This window comes from Musca autumnalis, unplaced genomic scaffold (assembly GCF_047663935.1).
Source record: "Musca autumnalis isolate F117 unplaced genomic scaffold, ASM4766393v1 scaffold_2, whole genome shotgun sequence".
Taxonomy (NCBI): Eukaryota; Metazoa; Arthropoda; class Insecta; order Diptera; family Muscidae; genus Musca; species Musca autumnalis.
Window position 1 is genome coordinate 67024414 of NW_027411755.1, and position 17257 is coordinate 67041670.

Below are 17257 nucleotides of genomic sequence, written 5' to 3' on the forward strand. Positions count from 1 at the left end.
TCTCAAACACACCAAGCACTGCCATGTCTGCTTGCGCTAGTACCCAGGCTTCGGAGCCATACATCAGCACGGGTAGTATCACTGTTTTGTAGAGCGTTATTTTTGTTTGACGAGATGTGGCTTTGTTTTAAAACTGCTTACTTAGACCAAAGTAGCATCTGTTGGCCAATACAATTTTTCTTTTTATTTCACAACTGATGTCGTTTGTTGTGTTTACGGCGGTGCCGAGGTAGACGAAGTCTTTTACTACCTCAATATTATAGGAACCAACTTCCACAGTCGGTCCGAGCTCAATGGACGCATTGCGCGTCGACACCATCAACTTGGTCTTCTCACCGTTTACCGCCAGACCCACTTTAGTAGATTCTCCTTCGACCTTTATAAAGGTATCAGTTACTTCTCTTACTGATCGGCCCATGATGTCTATATCAACAACATAAGCAAGTAACATGTGACTATTATTGTAGATTGTGCCACTTCTTTTGACGTTTGCCTCTCGTATAACCTTTTCTAGCAGGATGTTGAAGAGGTCACACGAAATGCTGTCTCCTTGTCTGAAACCTCTTTTGGTACCAAATTCTTCGGAGAGGTTCTTTCCTATTTTAGCTGAGGACCTCGTGTCAGTTAAAGTCATTTTACAAAACCGGATGAGCTTTGCGGGGATACCAAATTCAGACATGGCTTGGAATACCTTTGATCGCAGCGGGCTGTCGAAGGCTGCTTTATAATCGACAAAAAGGTGGTAGGTGTCGATCTGCATCTCTTGGGTCTTCTCCAGGATTTGCCGCAGGGTAAATATCTGGTCAATGGTGGACTTGCCAGGTCTAAAGACGCATTGGTATGGCCCAATTATCTCGTTGACCATAGGCTTTAGTCGTTCGCACAATACCCCTGACACGATCTTGTAGGCGATAGGGAGTAGAATTACGCCCCTATAGTTAGAGCATACAGTCTTATCTCCATTCTTGTGGACTGGGCACAGGATACTCAGGTTCCAATCGTAGTGTACTCGTTCTTCCTGCCAGATGGTGCTAACTAGCTGATGAATACACCTTATCAGCGTGTCGCCTCCGGTTTTGAACAGCTCGGCTGGTAAGCCATTGGCCCCTGCTGCCTTATTATTCTTCAGTCGATTTATTGCTATCTTTACCTCATCTTGGTTGGGCGGTATACATTCAATACCATCTTCTGGAATTGGGACTGTGGTATCTTCGTCGTCTTCGCTGCTATTGGATACCAACAGATTTGAAAAATGTTCTTTCCATATCCTGAGTACACTATCTGTATCAGTTACCAAATTACAGGAGGATGTGCCTGTACCAAAGCCATCAGTTTGATGCTTGAATCTTTGGTAGAATTTTCGGACTTCATTCTGGCTCCTGTACATCTCGATTTTTTCAGACTCCCGCTTTTCCATCTCTATCTTTTTCCTGCGCGTTGCTACGGATTGTAAAGTATGCCTATATGCCGCTTTTTTCTCTTCGGTGGAAGCACGACACTCCAGATCATACCATGGATTCCTTGATGGAGGTCTCTGTTATCCAAGTATGGATTTTGCGGCTGTTTGCATGGAGTGGGCAATGCTTTGCCATTGCGCTGATATGTTATCGGGATGAGGAGTGCTTTGATTAAGCAATTGGGCTAGTTGAGTGGAATATGCTGTGGCTATCTGTTGTGAGTGCAGCTTACCGATGTCGCGTCTGTTCGTACTTTATTTGCTACGTTTAAGCGGGTGCGTACCTTTGCTGCAACAAGGTAGTGGTCCGAATCAATGTTTGCGCCTCGGAACGATAGTACATCCACCACGCTCTATGAATGTCTTCCATCTATCACAACATTATCAATTTGGTTTCTTGTTTTCTGATCTGGAGACAGCCAGGTGCCCTTATGAATATCGAGATGATTAAATCTGGTACTGCTAACTACCATGTTTTTTGCAGCTGCAAAGTCTATCAGCCTCATACAATTGTCAGATGTTTCACTGTGGAGACTGAATTTCCGGACTGTTGGGCCAAAGATATTCTCCTTTCCAATTTTGGCATTAAAATCGCCTAGAATGATTTTAATGTCATGGACAGAGCAACGGTCATATGTTTCTTCTAAGCGCTCGTAAAATATATCTTTGGTCTGTTCGTCCTTTTCTTCAGTGGGAGCATGAGCGCAAATAAAGCTGATGTTGAAGAATTTAGCTTTTATTCGAATTGCAGCAAGTCTTTAATTCACTGGGGTGAAGCTGGATACCAGATGTTTTAGTCTTCGTCTAACTACGAATCCACAACCAAACTCATGCTTTACGTTATGGCAGCTATAATACAGTGCGTTACCTTTAGGTGTTGTTGTGACGCCTTTCCCAATCCATCGTATTTCCTGTATGGCAGTAATATCGGTCTTGTATTTTCAAGTACGTCTGCCAATGCGAAGACTGCACCTTCTTTATAAAGAGTGCGAACATTCCAGGTGCAGATTCGCAGATCAGGGACCTTAAAACGTTTGCGGGGTTCGTCACCTTTAGAGGGGTTTGTTTTTCTTTCCTTTCGTTTTTTCATAGTGGACTGCTTTTTCTAGGGGAGGGTTACTAACCCGACGCCCAAACCCTAGTTTTTTAACGTTCTTATGGGTGAACGCGCGGCACATGTTAGCTCACTACCTTTAACGGGTGTTAAAGGCAGTTCCCCAGGTAACACCACGGGGAGGTCAGTTACCAATTGGGATGAAAGAGAGACTAAGATAAATCCTGGGGTTTGCCATGTTAAAACCGGTCAGGACCGTTGCTTGGTATCTACCATCCCCTACGTCACCCAAAAAAAAATTTATAACAATCCTCAAAAAGTCCTTAAACCGTAATTTAATTTAAACGGAAATTCGGAACTTTATTAGATACCCGAAGGTTTGTTTGTGTATAGAAGAATTTTTACAATGTACAAAGTTTAGCCCAAATCGGATACTTAATTCGTAAGTTATTGTGCTCGTTAGTCAGTTTTGTGGTGCCAGCAAGATATTTTTAGAGATTTTGGGCAATTTTCACAAAGTATGAAATTGTCCGTCACAAAAAAAAGCGTTAAGTATACCTTTCATCATAAAATACATATTAGGTATTTTTCCTTTCTGTCCACAATTTTAAATAGAGACATTTTGTGAACAAAGTTATAAGCTGTATATTAATATTTTTCACAATTTTCACACAAAATTTCTGGTCCATTTAACCCTCTAAATATTATCTGATCGGCATCTTAAATTGCAAGCTACTTCTTTGTCATATACTCTTACCATATTTAAAATTTCGTGTTGATCGGACTATTATTGCGACCTACAGAGCCGCTACAAAATTGGATAAAAATTATGTTTTAACAAATATTTCACGATAATCTCCAACAAAAATTGGGATATATTCTGATCTGAACCCGACCTCCATGCAAAATTTCGTGACGATTGGCCCATAATTGCGGCGTGGAGTTTGATTACAATTTATAATGAACAGACGGACGGACACACATCTAAAAATCGCTTTACCTCGTCGAGATATGAAGATTGGTATACCACATTGGGGGCCTCCGACAAAAATATGTACAGTCGAAATCGCTTATAACGTCGTCGTTTATAACGTCATATCGCTTATAACGACGAAATACAAAAGTCCCGAATTTCTGCCCTTTATATTCCACACAAATAAATATCGCTTATAACGTCATCGCTTATAGCGTCATATCGGTTGTAACGTCGGATTTTTGTGAAATATTTGATTTTTGCTATCGGTTAAAACGTAAAACCATACGAGAAGGAAATATTGTGCTCAATAGCTTATTCTGTGTATTTTTTTACCTCAAACAAAAACTAACCTTCAAACATATGCACAACATGTTCGAAGATGTGGTTAGACAACTGAATTACGACTGTCATATAGGCGGTCTCAAGTCAATTAAGTTTGACTTTTTGCCACCCACATCTGTTTTAAATCCATAGACCAAAGAGTAATAAAATCATTAAAATCGCATTACCGGGATCGAAAAATATCCACTATCCTGGCAAGACTAGAAAAGGATAAAAGTACGAAACTAAATTGTTGGATGTAGTGTTATTGTTAGATGAAGCCTGGAAGAATATTGCGTCTGCTGTCATTGCTAATTGTTTTCTTTATGCGGGATTAATGGTCATTTGAACGATTCTGAAGACATTTGTCTCCATTCTCATTACTCCCAACACGTAGAAGATATTGATGAATTAGTTGACATCGACGCCATGTATTATAACGACGATATAATATTGGAAGTTTTAGATGAAGGCAATTCTAACGAAGAAATTGAGGAATTACCGCCAGTGTCAGAGGCATGCCTACCAGTCGAAACTCTTTAAAAAATTATTTACTCAGAAGATGCTACAACAAAGAATGTGTTTTGGAAACCCTTTCAAAACTCAGATCTGTGTTAAATTTAAACTTATGAATTCCAAGCAAGCCAAAACTAAAATAGCAGGCTTAAATAAAACCACATCCTATGTTAACGAAATATATCTACTGAATAATGAATTTAATGTCCTTATATTTTATTATTTTGTTTTTAAGACTATTATACGTATGTATATAGAATGAAAAAGAGCAAAAAATTAATTGAATTAATTTATTTACTTAATAAAACAACGATTTTTTACCGCAAAGTCACTATACATAATATAATTTGACCTCTTTTATTAATATCGTTTATAACGACTATCGCTTATAGCGTCCGAATTTGGTCGGTCCCTTGACCAACGTTATAAGCGATTTCGACTGTAATAAGTTTACTTTCTCTTACGAAAGTACAAATGCTTACAATTTGTGGTGACCACTGACAATTTAGAATTCTTATAAGCAATTACGTATGGTCCGCAAATATAGATAAAAACTTCAAAATGCATGAAATCTCTTACTACCGTCATATGAGGCCTTACTAAATGTTAACTTACATATGTCCGCACTTTTTGGTGAAGACGTTTTTAACCTTAAATCGAACATTAAATGTCAAACCATATACAATTTGACCGAAAACGTCGATAAAACTTAAAAATTCCTGAAAAAGTTCGATAATGTTATATGGGGCTATTCAAAAACGTCGACTTACATCTGATAAAAACTAAAAGCCGGTGGTGCCGTTATATGGCGGCTATTCCAAACCGTGAACCTATGTGCATAATTTTTGGTGGAAAAGTTTTCTAACCACTTTTTTAGAGTTTCTACATTCTAATTTACATCCAATTTGGAGAGAAAACGTCGATAAAATCCTCAAAATACCTGAACTCGAGCGATATTGCTATATGGACAATTCCTACATGCGGGCCTATGTCCATAATTTTTGGTGGAGAATTTAAAGGGTGTTTTTTTAAGCTAGATAGAACTTTAAATTGTAAAAAGTAACACAAAAAATTAAATTTTGATGAACCTTTTCGTACCACATACTCTCTAGAGGATGCAATAACAATCCACAAAAGACCCTACATCCAGAAAAATGCACCGTATGGTGCGGTTTGCACGCTGGTGGCATCATCGGACCTTATTTCTTCAAAAATGAGGCCGGAGCTCGCGTTACGGTCAATGGAGATCGTTACCGCACCATGATCAATGATTTTTTGTTTGAAAATATGGATGACATTGATCCGGAGGAGATGTGGTTTCAACAGGATGGCGCTACGTGCCATACGGCGAACGCAACCATCGACTTATTGAAATCAAAATTTGGCGATAAGTTGATTTCGAGAAGTGGACCTGTCAATTGGCCTCCAAGGTCGTGCGATTTGACACCTCTCGATTATTTCCTGTGGGGCTACGTAAAGTCACTGGTTTATGCTGATAAACCAGCAACAATTGATGCCTTGGAGGCCAGCATTGTTCGTGTTATTCGTGACATACGGCCAGCAGTGCTCGAAAAAGTGGCCAAAAATTGAACGTCCAGAATGCACTTCGTCAAGAACAGCCGCGGTGCCCATATGCCCGAAATAATTTTCAAATGTTAATGTCACGTATTGATCTTTCGAATAAAAAAACTTTTGATTACAATTTAATTTTTTGTGTTATTTTTTATAATTTCAAGTTCTATCGGATTTAAAAAAATGAAACATTCGGCGGTAGGGCTTTCCTTTTTCTTGTGGAGCTGTAGATGATATTTATTTTTCCTCTGATATAGTATCATTTTTTAATTAGAAAGACAGACATTTGAATTATCTTTACGATATTTCCTCTATTGTTGACTTATAAAACTATCAAATGTGAATATTTTTGTGTAACTTCATAGACTGGTTCTATTATCGTGATCCATTAACGCGAGTAAACAGTACGCTTATGACGGATATTTAAAGCATGTTAGTTGTTACAGTCTTTATTATACATACCCTACATGTCCACAAAGATATATTTTACAATTCCTCCCCTAATTATCGTTAGATATCACATAATTTGTAATCAAAACTGGTTAGTTCTTTTCAGATGGATCGGAGTGTATTAGCAGGTATAACTAGTAATTCTGAAAATATTCATATATTAGGTTCCCGGACTCTAAAATGAACCCCAAACTACAAAATATCGAATGAAACCTTGGTATTTAACAATAATTCTTAGATCTAAGGGTTCTAAAGTATATATTAATTTAATTACTTAACTGGAATCCTTTGTAAGATGTCCAGATTTTAAGTAAAAGCTTTACCTAACAATACATTCTCAAATTTCACAAAATTTTGAAACACATTTTCTCAGTTGCAAATGTTTTGAGCAGAGCCAGAAATGAGTTCGAGTATTGTTTTGTATGCAGTTGTTAAATTAGTGCAATAATTATTGTAATTATAATTACAAATTATTTTTTAAATAATAAATAATCAACCCACAACAAATTTTGAGCAGCACAGTGCATTGGACCGACAAAAAAATTGTCTTTGGAACTCCTACCCAATAAATATTTTCCATTTAATAAAAAAATTTTTTTGGTCGCTCTATTATATATACATAGGCTATATTGTCTCATACTTTTTTATGTGTCTAATGTAAAAATATCGTCGCCATCTTTACTTTTGCTCCTCATATTTTTCTTTAGTATTTCGTATATCTTCTGTTTACAGGGTACGAAAGTTGTAACTTGATCATGACTGCCGAAAGGTTACTGAAGATTTTTATATAACGGTTGTTATTATCCAGGTATAGAGTTTCAAAATTTGTCTAAAAACAATTTACCCATTTCCAATGTTTTCTAAGTTTGTAGAATTTTTTCCCATAAACATTTCCAATTAAATTCATTGCAACAGGTTTTTGCATCTTAAAGTCTTACATGAGCTTAGTTGTTCCATTTTTCTTTACAATATCTTGTTAATATTTTAATATTATTTTCCACATTCATTATATTGTTCGACATTAAATTTATTTAATTTTCTAGCAATTAAATGTATTTATTACGTCCCGGTCCAACTATCATAACGTTGTAGGCTTATTACGTTGTTGTTTTTATTCTTTACAAAATATTTTGAGGCAATTATTTATTTAAGCTTAATTAATGTTGAAATTATTTTTGTTTCTTAGTTGTTGTTTATTTTGCTTTTCGGTTGTGAGCAGCAACCATTATTAAACGCCTTAAGGTATTTGCAAAATTTATTCAACTGAAAATTCAATATTTTAACAAGTTAGAGAAGAGAGAGTTTTTGAATTCCTAATGTAAGCAACTTTTCATTTGGATGGATAGAAGGAATAGTTTATTCGACGGCCACATAAATATTTTATTACACAATAAACTACGGTTGCGCAGACAAAGACATACAATATTATCGCTCTTAACAAATACCACAAAAAAAAAAAAAACAATTAAAACAAAAGTCTTTGTCTGTGAAAAGAAAAAATCAGCAGACAAGATTATCGTTAAATGAAACTGATTTCTGTTAATGGTAGAACCATAAACTGTATCAGCTGAATCAACTTATTTTAATGTACTTAAAGATGTTTAATTGGTTGGTCTTAATGTGGAGAATGTATTATATGTTTTGTTTTGTTAAAAAATCGTTTTTAAACAATTTCGCTTTAAAGGTCTGGAGAAGATCATCGATTATCGGAAAATAGTATCTTATAAAATTAGGGACAATATAAAATATTTGTAACAAATCCACGCCTATTGCCCTCAGTATTGCTATGAAAATATTTGTAAAAAATCCATGCCTATTGGCCTCAGTATTGCCATGAAAATAATTGTAAAAAATCTACGCCCATTGGGCTCAGAATCGCTATGAAAATATTTGTAAAAAATCCATGCCTATTGGTTTCAGTATTGCTATGAAAATATTTGTAAAAATCCACGGCTATTGGCCTCAATATTGCTATGAAAATATTTGTAAAAATCCACGGCTATTGGCCTCAATATTGCTATGCAAATATTTGTAAAAAGTCCACGCCTATTGGCTTCAGTATTGCTATAAAAATATTTGTAAAAAATCCACGCCTATTGCTATGAAAATATTTGTACAAAATCTACGCCTATTGGCATCAGTATTGCTATGCAAATATTTGTAAAAAATCCACGCCTTTTGGCCTCAGTTTTGCTATAAAAATATTTGTAAAAAATCCACGCTATGGAAATATTTGTAAAAAGTTCAAGCCTATTGGCCTCAAAATTTCTATGAAAATATTTGTAAAAAATCCACGCCTATTGGTCTCAATATTGCCATGAAAATTTTTGTAAAAAATCTACGCCTATTGGCCTCAATACTGCTATGAAAATATTTGTAAAATAAAAATATTACCTAAGTATAGTGTAACATTACAAAACAAACATTTTAATCAACGATTGTAGACAATTGTCGTGCCCCACGGTTTTATTTTAGTCTAGTCTATGCATATGTTTATAATTCCCACGACTGTATCTATTTTATAATTTTTTGGTTTTTAGTACATTTATCTTAAATATTGCAATGTATGTTTAACATAAAACCGTTTAACTTAAAAAGTTTTTTTACCTATTTTTATTTTCTAGTTTTTAGTTTTTATTTCGCATTCTGTTTAATTCATTTAGTGCTTCATTATTGCAAGGTTTCTTGCCCGTTAGTTTATTGCAGTCCAACTCCTCTATATGTAGTCCCTGCAAAGATCTTACTCTACTAAGAGCCACGTAGGCTTGACCTTCTTCAAACAGTCTCGCACCTAAGTATACGACTGCGTGATCCACAGTGCTGCCCTGCATTCTATGTATTGTAGAAGCCCATGATAGTATTAAAGCCAACATTCTTCTTTCAGCCGTCCCGTAATTGTACTTAGCTGGAAACTGTATGGCTTTCGGGTGTATAAGATGTACTGTATAGTGCACTGTATTCTTCTTGTCAAGCCCTTTTATTTGATACCCATATTGGTGGGATTGATAAAAAAATGTTATCAGCCATTTGGTAGCGGCGGCCATCTTAGATTTCAATTTTGCATAGTAAATTGTATTCTACTTGTTGAGACCTTTCATTTGATACCCATGTTGATGGGATTGATAAAACCTAAGTTATCCGCCATTTTGTAGAGGCCACCATCTAGGATTTTAATTTTATATAGTACATTGTATTCTACAGGTTGTGCACTTTCATTTGATACCCATATTGATGGGAATGATAAAACCTACGTTATCCGCCATTTTGTAGCAGCCGCCATCTTGGATTTCAATTTTTTATAGTATATTGGTGTATATATAATTGCAATGATATGCACACCCGCCTTGCACGCTAAAGATCGTGGGTTCGAATCCCAGGCCAGGCAACATCAAATTTTCAGCGGTGGCAAAATACCCCTCAGTGATGTTGGCGAAATTTCCTGAGTATTTCAGCCTTGAAAAACTCCTCTTCAAGTGGTGTCTTAGGACACGCCGTTCGGACTCGGCAATAAACAGTAGGTCCCATATCATTGAGCTAATATGAATCGGGGTGCACTCATTGATATGAGAGAAGTCTCCCTTGTCCCATCTGGGATGTTTGCGGAACAATTATATATAGTATATTGTATTCTGCTTGTTGAGCCCTTTCATTTGATACCCATATTGATGGGATTGATAAAACCTACGTTATCCGCCATTTTGTAGCGGCCGCCATTTGGATTTCAATTTTTTATAGTATATTGTATTCTGCTTGTTGAGCCCTTTCATTTGATACCCATATTTATGGGATTAATATAACATAAATTATCCGCCATTTTGTAGCGGCGCACAGTGGTCGAAACCACTGATCTAGCGGCGCGAAATTAATAACTTGGAAACGAATGAAGATATCTTTCTGAAATTTTGCACAAACTCAATCTGTGTCTGTGGGTAATTATGGACTAAATATGAACAACATAGGCAAATATTTTGGTATAGCCCTCATATATTCGATATATTCCTGATATTCGATATTTTGGGGATTTAAGCCACATTTTCCTTCCAAATTGGTTGTAATTTGGTACTTAGGGTTCCTAGTGATCACTAAACCTTTCCACCAAAAATTTAAGGTACCTCCCGACTTTCAGTAGTTTGGGGATTTAAAGCTACATTTTCCGACCAAATTAGGTGTAATTTGGTATTTGGGGTTCCCAGTGGACTCAAAAATTCTCCACCAAAAATTGCGAACATAGGTCTACATTTTGATATAGCCTCCATATAACCGTACCGACAGATTTTGGGTATTTTGAGGATTTAAGCTATTTTTCAAGACCATTTATCAGCAAGATTTGCAGCTATTTGCAGCTAAATTTTGGTTTTTCGGAATCTAGGGAGTCTAATTTAATTATTCAAAAAATAACTGGACCGAACCTCGGTGGACCTTTGTAGTTACGCTCCATCCAACAAAAGTATATTGCACTAAAAACATGCAAAAAATAATAATTTTTGAAAATGTATTGCTTTATAACTATCTAACTTCAGACCCCAAACATTTTATTTTAATTTAACTTAATCCCTCCCCTATCCATAAAAAATAAACTTTGTTTAGTTTTATTACGAATTTATTTAACAATTAAACAAATATGAGATCAGGTTTTTAGCAACAATTTTATTAAAATCTGATCCGTCAAAATTTCTTGCACTTGACACTGAATAACTGAGCGAATATTTACAACAACAAAAAAGTAAAAACAAAATCTTAGTCAGCAGAGTGTCTGTAATCGATATAATGGAAAACATTTCGCAATTTTATATTTTGATTTTTTGACTTTCGCGCCGCTAGATCAATGATTTCGTCCTCTGTGCGGCGGCCAGATTAATCGGTTGACAGGAAGAGGGTGAAATTTTAATTACTAAATTTGACCCAAGAATAAATAAAACAAACGGGGTGAGCTAAATAAAACCATTAAAAAATCCACACATATTAGGCTCAGTATTGCTATGAAAATGTTTGTGAACAAGTATAAAAGTATAAGTCGGCTTTGCTGACAGAGATATACCCTCAGCCTGTGTATATTGAAACAATTTTTTTCCAAAAACGCATGTATTTAGGGGGTTTTAAAAATTTTAGGCGTTTGAACCGACAAAAATGTTGATTAGGATTAAAGATCAAAAGTTTTGCGGCGGATGGATCTCCAGCCACTACATATGGTACCATAGGGGTTTTTATACCCTTCGGGCTTTTTGCTAAAGAAGTATGGACTTGCCCCGGAAAAAAACTTTTACCATAGCAATTGAGGCAGCGAATGCAATTTGCTTCAACAAAAATCAAAGTGATTCCATATCAGGTCTTAAAGTGAACTTATTCGAAATTTTGTGTGGGAGGTACCGGATGGAGTGGACAAATATAGTCCATATTGATCTATATCTGGTAGATATATTAGGATGTGTAAAGTATGGACCAATTCGGCCACTCCCTTCAAGAGTTACCGTACGAACAATTTACCGAACATGTTTGAACTTTTGTATGGAATGCACCTGAAGGAGTAAGCAGATATGGCTTATCTTCGAACTTAAATTTATGTTTGGAGAAAATATTACTAAGGCCAAATTTTGGACCGAATCGGCAGACCCGTTCGAGAGTTATCTTGCGCTCCAACCACCTCACACGGTGTCGTAGGGGTTTTTTGCTACTTTCAGGCTATTTCCTCGGGAAGTATAAACTTGCCCCTGGTGAAACTCATACCGTCGTATGGGGGGCAGTGAATATAAGTTGCTAAAGCAAAAATCAAAGCGATTCGAGAGATGGCCCTAAACTGAACTTTTCCGAAATTTTGTGTGGGAGATATCCGAAGGAATGGACCGATTGAGTCCATATTGAAACCATATCTAAGTCTGGTACACATTTCACGATGGGCAAAGTATGGACCAAAACGGTTACTCCCTTCAAGAGTTATCGTGCGCACAAATTTTCCGAACATATTCGAACTTTTGTGGGGGAGGTACTGAATGGAGTGGACCGATATAGCCCATCTTCGAGCTTAAACTAAGTTTGGGCAAAATATTGCGAAAGTCAAAATTTGACTCCAAATTATCTGAAACACATTTCGTCCAAACATACTTGGGGTCTAAAACCATTATTTCGATGAGGCAAAACTGCGTTTTCTGAGTTAGGAGTTTCTATTTTTTTACGACTTCTATTCTATCTTGCCTCATTTTCATGTTGATATCTCTAAAACTATATGAATTACAGCTCATTTACTACGAGTATAGCATAATTCAACAAAAATGTTGTTTGAGTTTTTGGAGCACTAAAACACTTGAAATTATGCTTGATATTACACAGAAATTTAGCAGTTATATCAGGTTAGCTGTTCACAAAATATGGTCCAAGTGGTTATTTTAGTTTTTGTGTATGTTGGGAAGTCAAATTTCAATCGCCAACTTAAAACACGTTCTACTCGAAACTGGATTTTTTGAGATGCGTCACTCTTTGAGTAAATGAGCAATATGATCATATCGACGCCTCCAAACAATAGTATGCTAAGTCGACTTAGCATGTTTTGAAGTTCTTTAGAATTTTATATTTAACGTCCTTTAACTTAAATTCTGTCAAATTTTGGTAATAATCGGACAATCCGAACAGAAGTTATAAACAAATATTTACTTAGCATAGTACTGAAGGTCAATGAAATTTCCAAACTTTTAGAGCTTGTCCTGCAAAACTCACTGTTCAGAATTAGCAAACTATTATTTGGAGGTGTCAAACGTCCTTTAACTTAAATTCTGTCAAATTTTGGTAATGATCGGTTAATCCGAACAGAAGTTATAAACAAATATTGACTTAGCATAGTACTGAAGTTCGAAAAAATGTCCACACTTTGAGAGCTTCTCCTGCAAAACTCACTTTTTAGACTTAGCATACTATTATTTGGAGGTGTCGATATGGTAGACCATTGTCTTGTTTAAATCTATATTTATTTAATTATATACATTTTTATAGTTCTCAGTATTGCCATCTTTCGTTCCAAAGAATATTGTTATTATTTCATTGGAGCCTATTTCATAATGATGTAGTCGTATTTTGTCGCAGTTTCCATTGTATACACAATATTTATGCCAAATATTTATTTAAGCTTAATTAAAATTGCAATTATTTATGTTTCATAGTTGTTGTTTTTGTTTGCTTTTCGGTTGAGAGCTTTTAGCATCATTAACGTCCCTAAGGCATTCAACTAGAAATTCATTATTTTTACCGTTCAGAGAGTTGCTACTGTAAACAAATTTTCAATTGAATTCAAAGAATTTCTTATTTAAACTCCAAACATATTTGCATTTAAAAATTGTCTTTCAAAATGAGAAAAGCCAATAAAAATTTAATAAAATTCTATGAGAAAAGAAGACCCCAGTTTTATGTGCTTTCATTTACACATTTTATCAACCATCTTTGTTGGCTCGTAACAAATACCGCAATGAAAAAACTAATAAGATCAGAGATATTGTCTGCAAAACAAAAAAACGCAGATAAAATTGTTTTACATTTGGTTACAATGCCGGGCGACATTTTTCGTCATGGCAATAACCTTGATAAGCTGAACTTTTTTGTATTTTATATCATTGTAGATGTTTACTAGTTTTGTTATAACTTTCTTTGACAAGTTCATTGTTTACTACTTTATTACGACATCAGCTATAACTTGGAACAAAATTAAAAAGTATGGAGAGTCTATATTCGGGACGGGGTCGGTCGACTATGTGATACCCTACAGGGTAGTCAACGTGATTCTTTTCTTTGCATTATTTGATGTCATGGCCAATTGCGTGGCTACAGTATAAACGAATCTGCTTTCTATTGTTCTCCCCTCCCAACCGATACTAATTTCCATAATTTTTCTTACTTTCGTTTCAGGATATGACATGTGATGGTGCTATAACATTTTGGATATTTTTATTTTTCCCCTTGATTTTCACACAAATTCCCTCAACGGTTGGTGCCAGTTTGGATGATTTACACATAGGTGGTATATTTCCCATAGCAGGCAAAGGAGGATGGCAGGGTGGTCAGGCGTGTATGCCAGCAGCAAAACTGGCATTGGATGATGTAAATAAAGAGAAAAATTTATTGCCCGGTTATCGGCTGATTTTACACAGCAATGATAGTGAGGTAAGTAAAGGTTGTAATGAATTTTAAATTTATACCAACATATGGATTTTGCGCATGTGGTATTATTTCATCGGCACATCAATTATCTAAGGGAATTTTCTGTTTTTAAGCCGAACTAATGGCTCCAATTTTATTTGTGAATAGCTTCGAAAACAGGCAGCATAATTTAACAAGATTAATCCTAATATTCCTTAAAATTATTTTATATCTCCTGACTAAATTAAAGTGCTTTCAGTGCTCCATTTTAACAAAAAGGCAGTGTTGTGGTAATGACACCATAAATTTATATAAATTACAATGAATTTTTTGTTATAAAATTGTTGGTGATTGGTGGAAAATCGGAGGAAATGTCTTAAATAGGTTGTGAAATATGAGTACCTAAAAAAATGTCCTTTGGTTTTTACTTAAACATTTTCCAATGTTGTGTCGTAATTTTTCTAACCTCAACATTTAATTTTTGGGGATCTATGATCAAAACTTCGCGGAGTTGCATGAATTATGGGCAAACAGAAAACATATAATGCCCTTTCAACAATGTGGTGATGTGTAAAATAATAAGGATACTTTCTTCAATTCATGTTTTACTAAAAAAGAGAAAAACAACACACATGGTTTTGTTTTCCTAACACATTTCTCTATTCATTTCATAAGGGGCTATTCTAATACAACACCACCATCCCATTAGCGTTGTTGTGCTAATGATATATCATTTGTAGTCGACAATGTCGTTTTGAAGGAAACACAATTAACTTAAAACATTAGCTAATTTCCCAAAAGGATAACATGGATGGGTTTGTTTACATTTGCTACTCGAGGCTCTTTTAGTTTTGTCCATGAAGCCGCAAAATGTGGGTCATTGTTGTGGCTGTAGATGTGTCACTTCAAAGTGTTTTATTTTCAAAACTTAACCAAATGTTACATTCCTTAAAAAGGGTAATATTAAAATCATATCATTATACAGAAACTAGATGCATTTTTCTATAGAAATATGTGAAGAGTTTAATTTTATACCAAAAATGATAGTAACTTCAATAAGTTGTGTTTTTTTTTTCTTAATTTTTTTACTATACTATATTTTTTTACTATACTGTACTATATTTTGACTTCTTTATGCAATCCATTTTATTGCATAAAGAAGTCAAAATATGGGTCATTGTTGTGAAAATTTCAGCATTCTTCCTTAAAAGGTTAGCTGGCTCATTACAGAACATTTGTTCCATAAGCCGAATTGAGAAAAGATTTCCAATTCTATCTGGTGCTTCGCTTTCTGGAAAACCGCGCCTTTTCATCTCGTCATCCACTGGTTTGCTCCTTCGAAGCATTGGCCTGCCAATTCTGCATGCAACGCCATGTGGCCCATATTTTTAGCGGGCTCATCATCATCGCTCATTCTTATGATATGGCCTAGCCAATCACTGCATCTCGATACGTTTATCTATGATGGTAGTATAGCAGATACAGCTCGTGGTCCAAACGACGTCGATATTCACCGTCAACGCAGATTGTTCCATACTTCTTTCGAAGAATTTTTCTCTCAAACACACCAAGCACTGCCTTATCTGTTTGCGCAAGTACCCAGGCTTCGAAATCATACATTAGCACGGGTAGTCTCAGTGTTTTGTAAAGCGTTGTTTTTGTTTGACGAGTTGTGACTTTGTTTTTAAACTGTTTACTTAAGCCAAAGTAGCATTTGTTGGCCAATACAATTCTCCTTATTATTTCACAACTGATGTTGTTTGTTGTGTTTATGGCGGTGCCGAAGTAGACGAAGTCTTTTACTACCTCAAAATTATAGGAACCAACTTCCACTGTTGGTCCCAGGTCTATGGACGCATTGCGCGTCGACACCATCAACTTTATCTTTTCGCCGTTTATCGCCAGGCCCTCCTTTGCTGATTCTCCATCGACTTTTAAGACTTAATGATATCAGTTACTTTCTTTACTGATCGTTCCATGATGTCAATGTCATCAGCATAAGTAAGTAACATGTGCTGTAGATTGGGCCATTTCTTTTGACATTTGCATCTCGCAAAACCTTTTCCAACAGGATGTTGAACGGGTCACACGAAAGACTGTCTATCTGAAACCTCTTTTGGTACTGAATTGTTCGGAGAGGTTCTTTCCTATTTTAACTGATTATCAGTTAAAGTCATCTTACAAAGTCGAATAAGCTTTGCGGGGATACCAAATTCTGACATGGCTTGGAATACCTTTGGGCGTAGGGGGCTGTCGAAGACTGCCTTATAATTGACAACAAGTAAGAACGACGTTAAGTTCGATCAGGCCGAGTTGTATTGAAGTAAAGTTTAATAATCAGTTTCCATTCGTTTATGAAGAAGACTAAGTACCAAATTCCAGCAATCTCAGTAAAACAACGTAACTAACCTCCAAAATACCGAAATTCGGGAGGTACCGTTCTATATCAAAACGACGATCTATACCGACAAATTTCCAGCAGAAAGTTTTTAGACTCAAATAAGACTGAATAACAAAGTTCCTATATTTCTGTAAGATAATGTGCTTAAAATCTAAAAATATACCCAAAATCAAGAGGTGTGCTTCTATTGATACTGATAATTCTCTTCTGGAAGACTGCATAACACATTTCAGTCATTTCGGTGGGATACTTACACCACATCCTTCAGAATTACGAAAGTCGGGAGGTACCGCTCTGTAGGAGTTATATCGAAACTTGGACCTATACCGACGAATTTCAATAGGAAAGGGTTTTACATCCAACGTAGACTAAATAACAAATTTTAGCCATACC

The 17257-nt window shown here is 35.7% G+C and overlaps 1 protein-coding gene across 3 annotated transcripts in view; it reads left to right on the forward strand.

Annotated features, from left to right (window-relative positions):
• GABA-B-R1 (gamma-aminobutyric acid type B receptor subunit 1) overlaps nucleotides 1-17257 on the forward strand; it is a 396378-nt gene that overhangs the window by 249442 nt on the left and 129679 nt on the right. For all 3 annotated transcript variants that reach the window (XM_073967833.1, XM_073967834.1, XM_073967835.1), the window contains exon 3: nucleotides 14233-14487. In XM_073967833.1, coding sequence (XP_073823934.1) covers nucleotides 14236-14487 — 252 coding nt within the window. In that variant the 5' untranslated portion in view covers nucleotides 14233-14235. The remainder of the gene's footprint in view (nucleotides 1-14232; nucleotides 14488-17257) is intronic.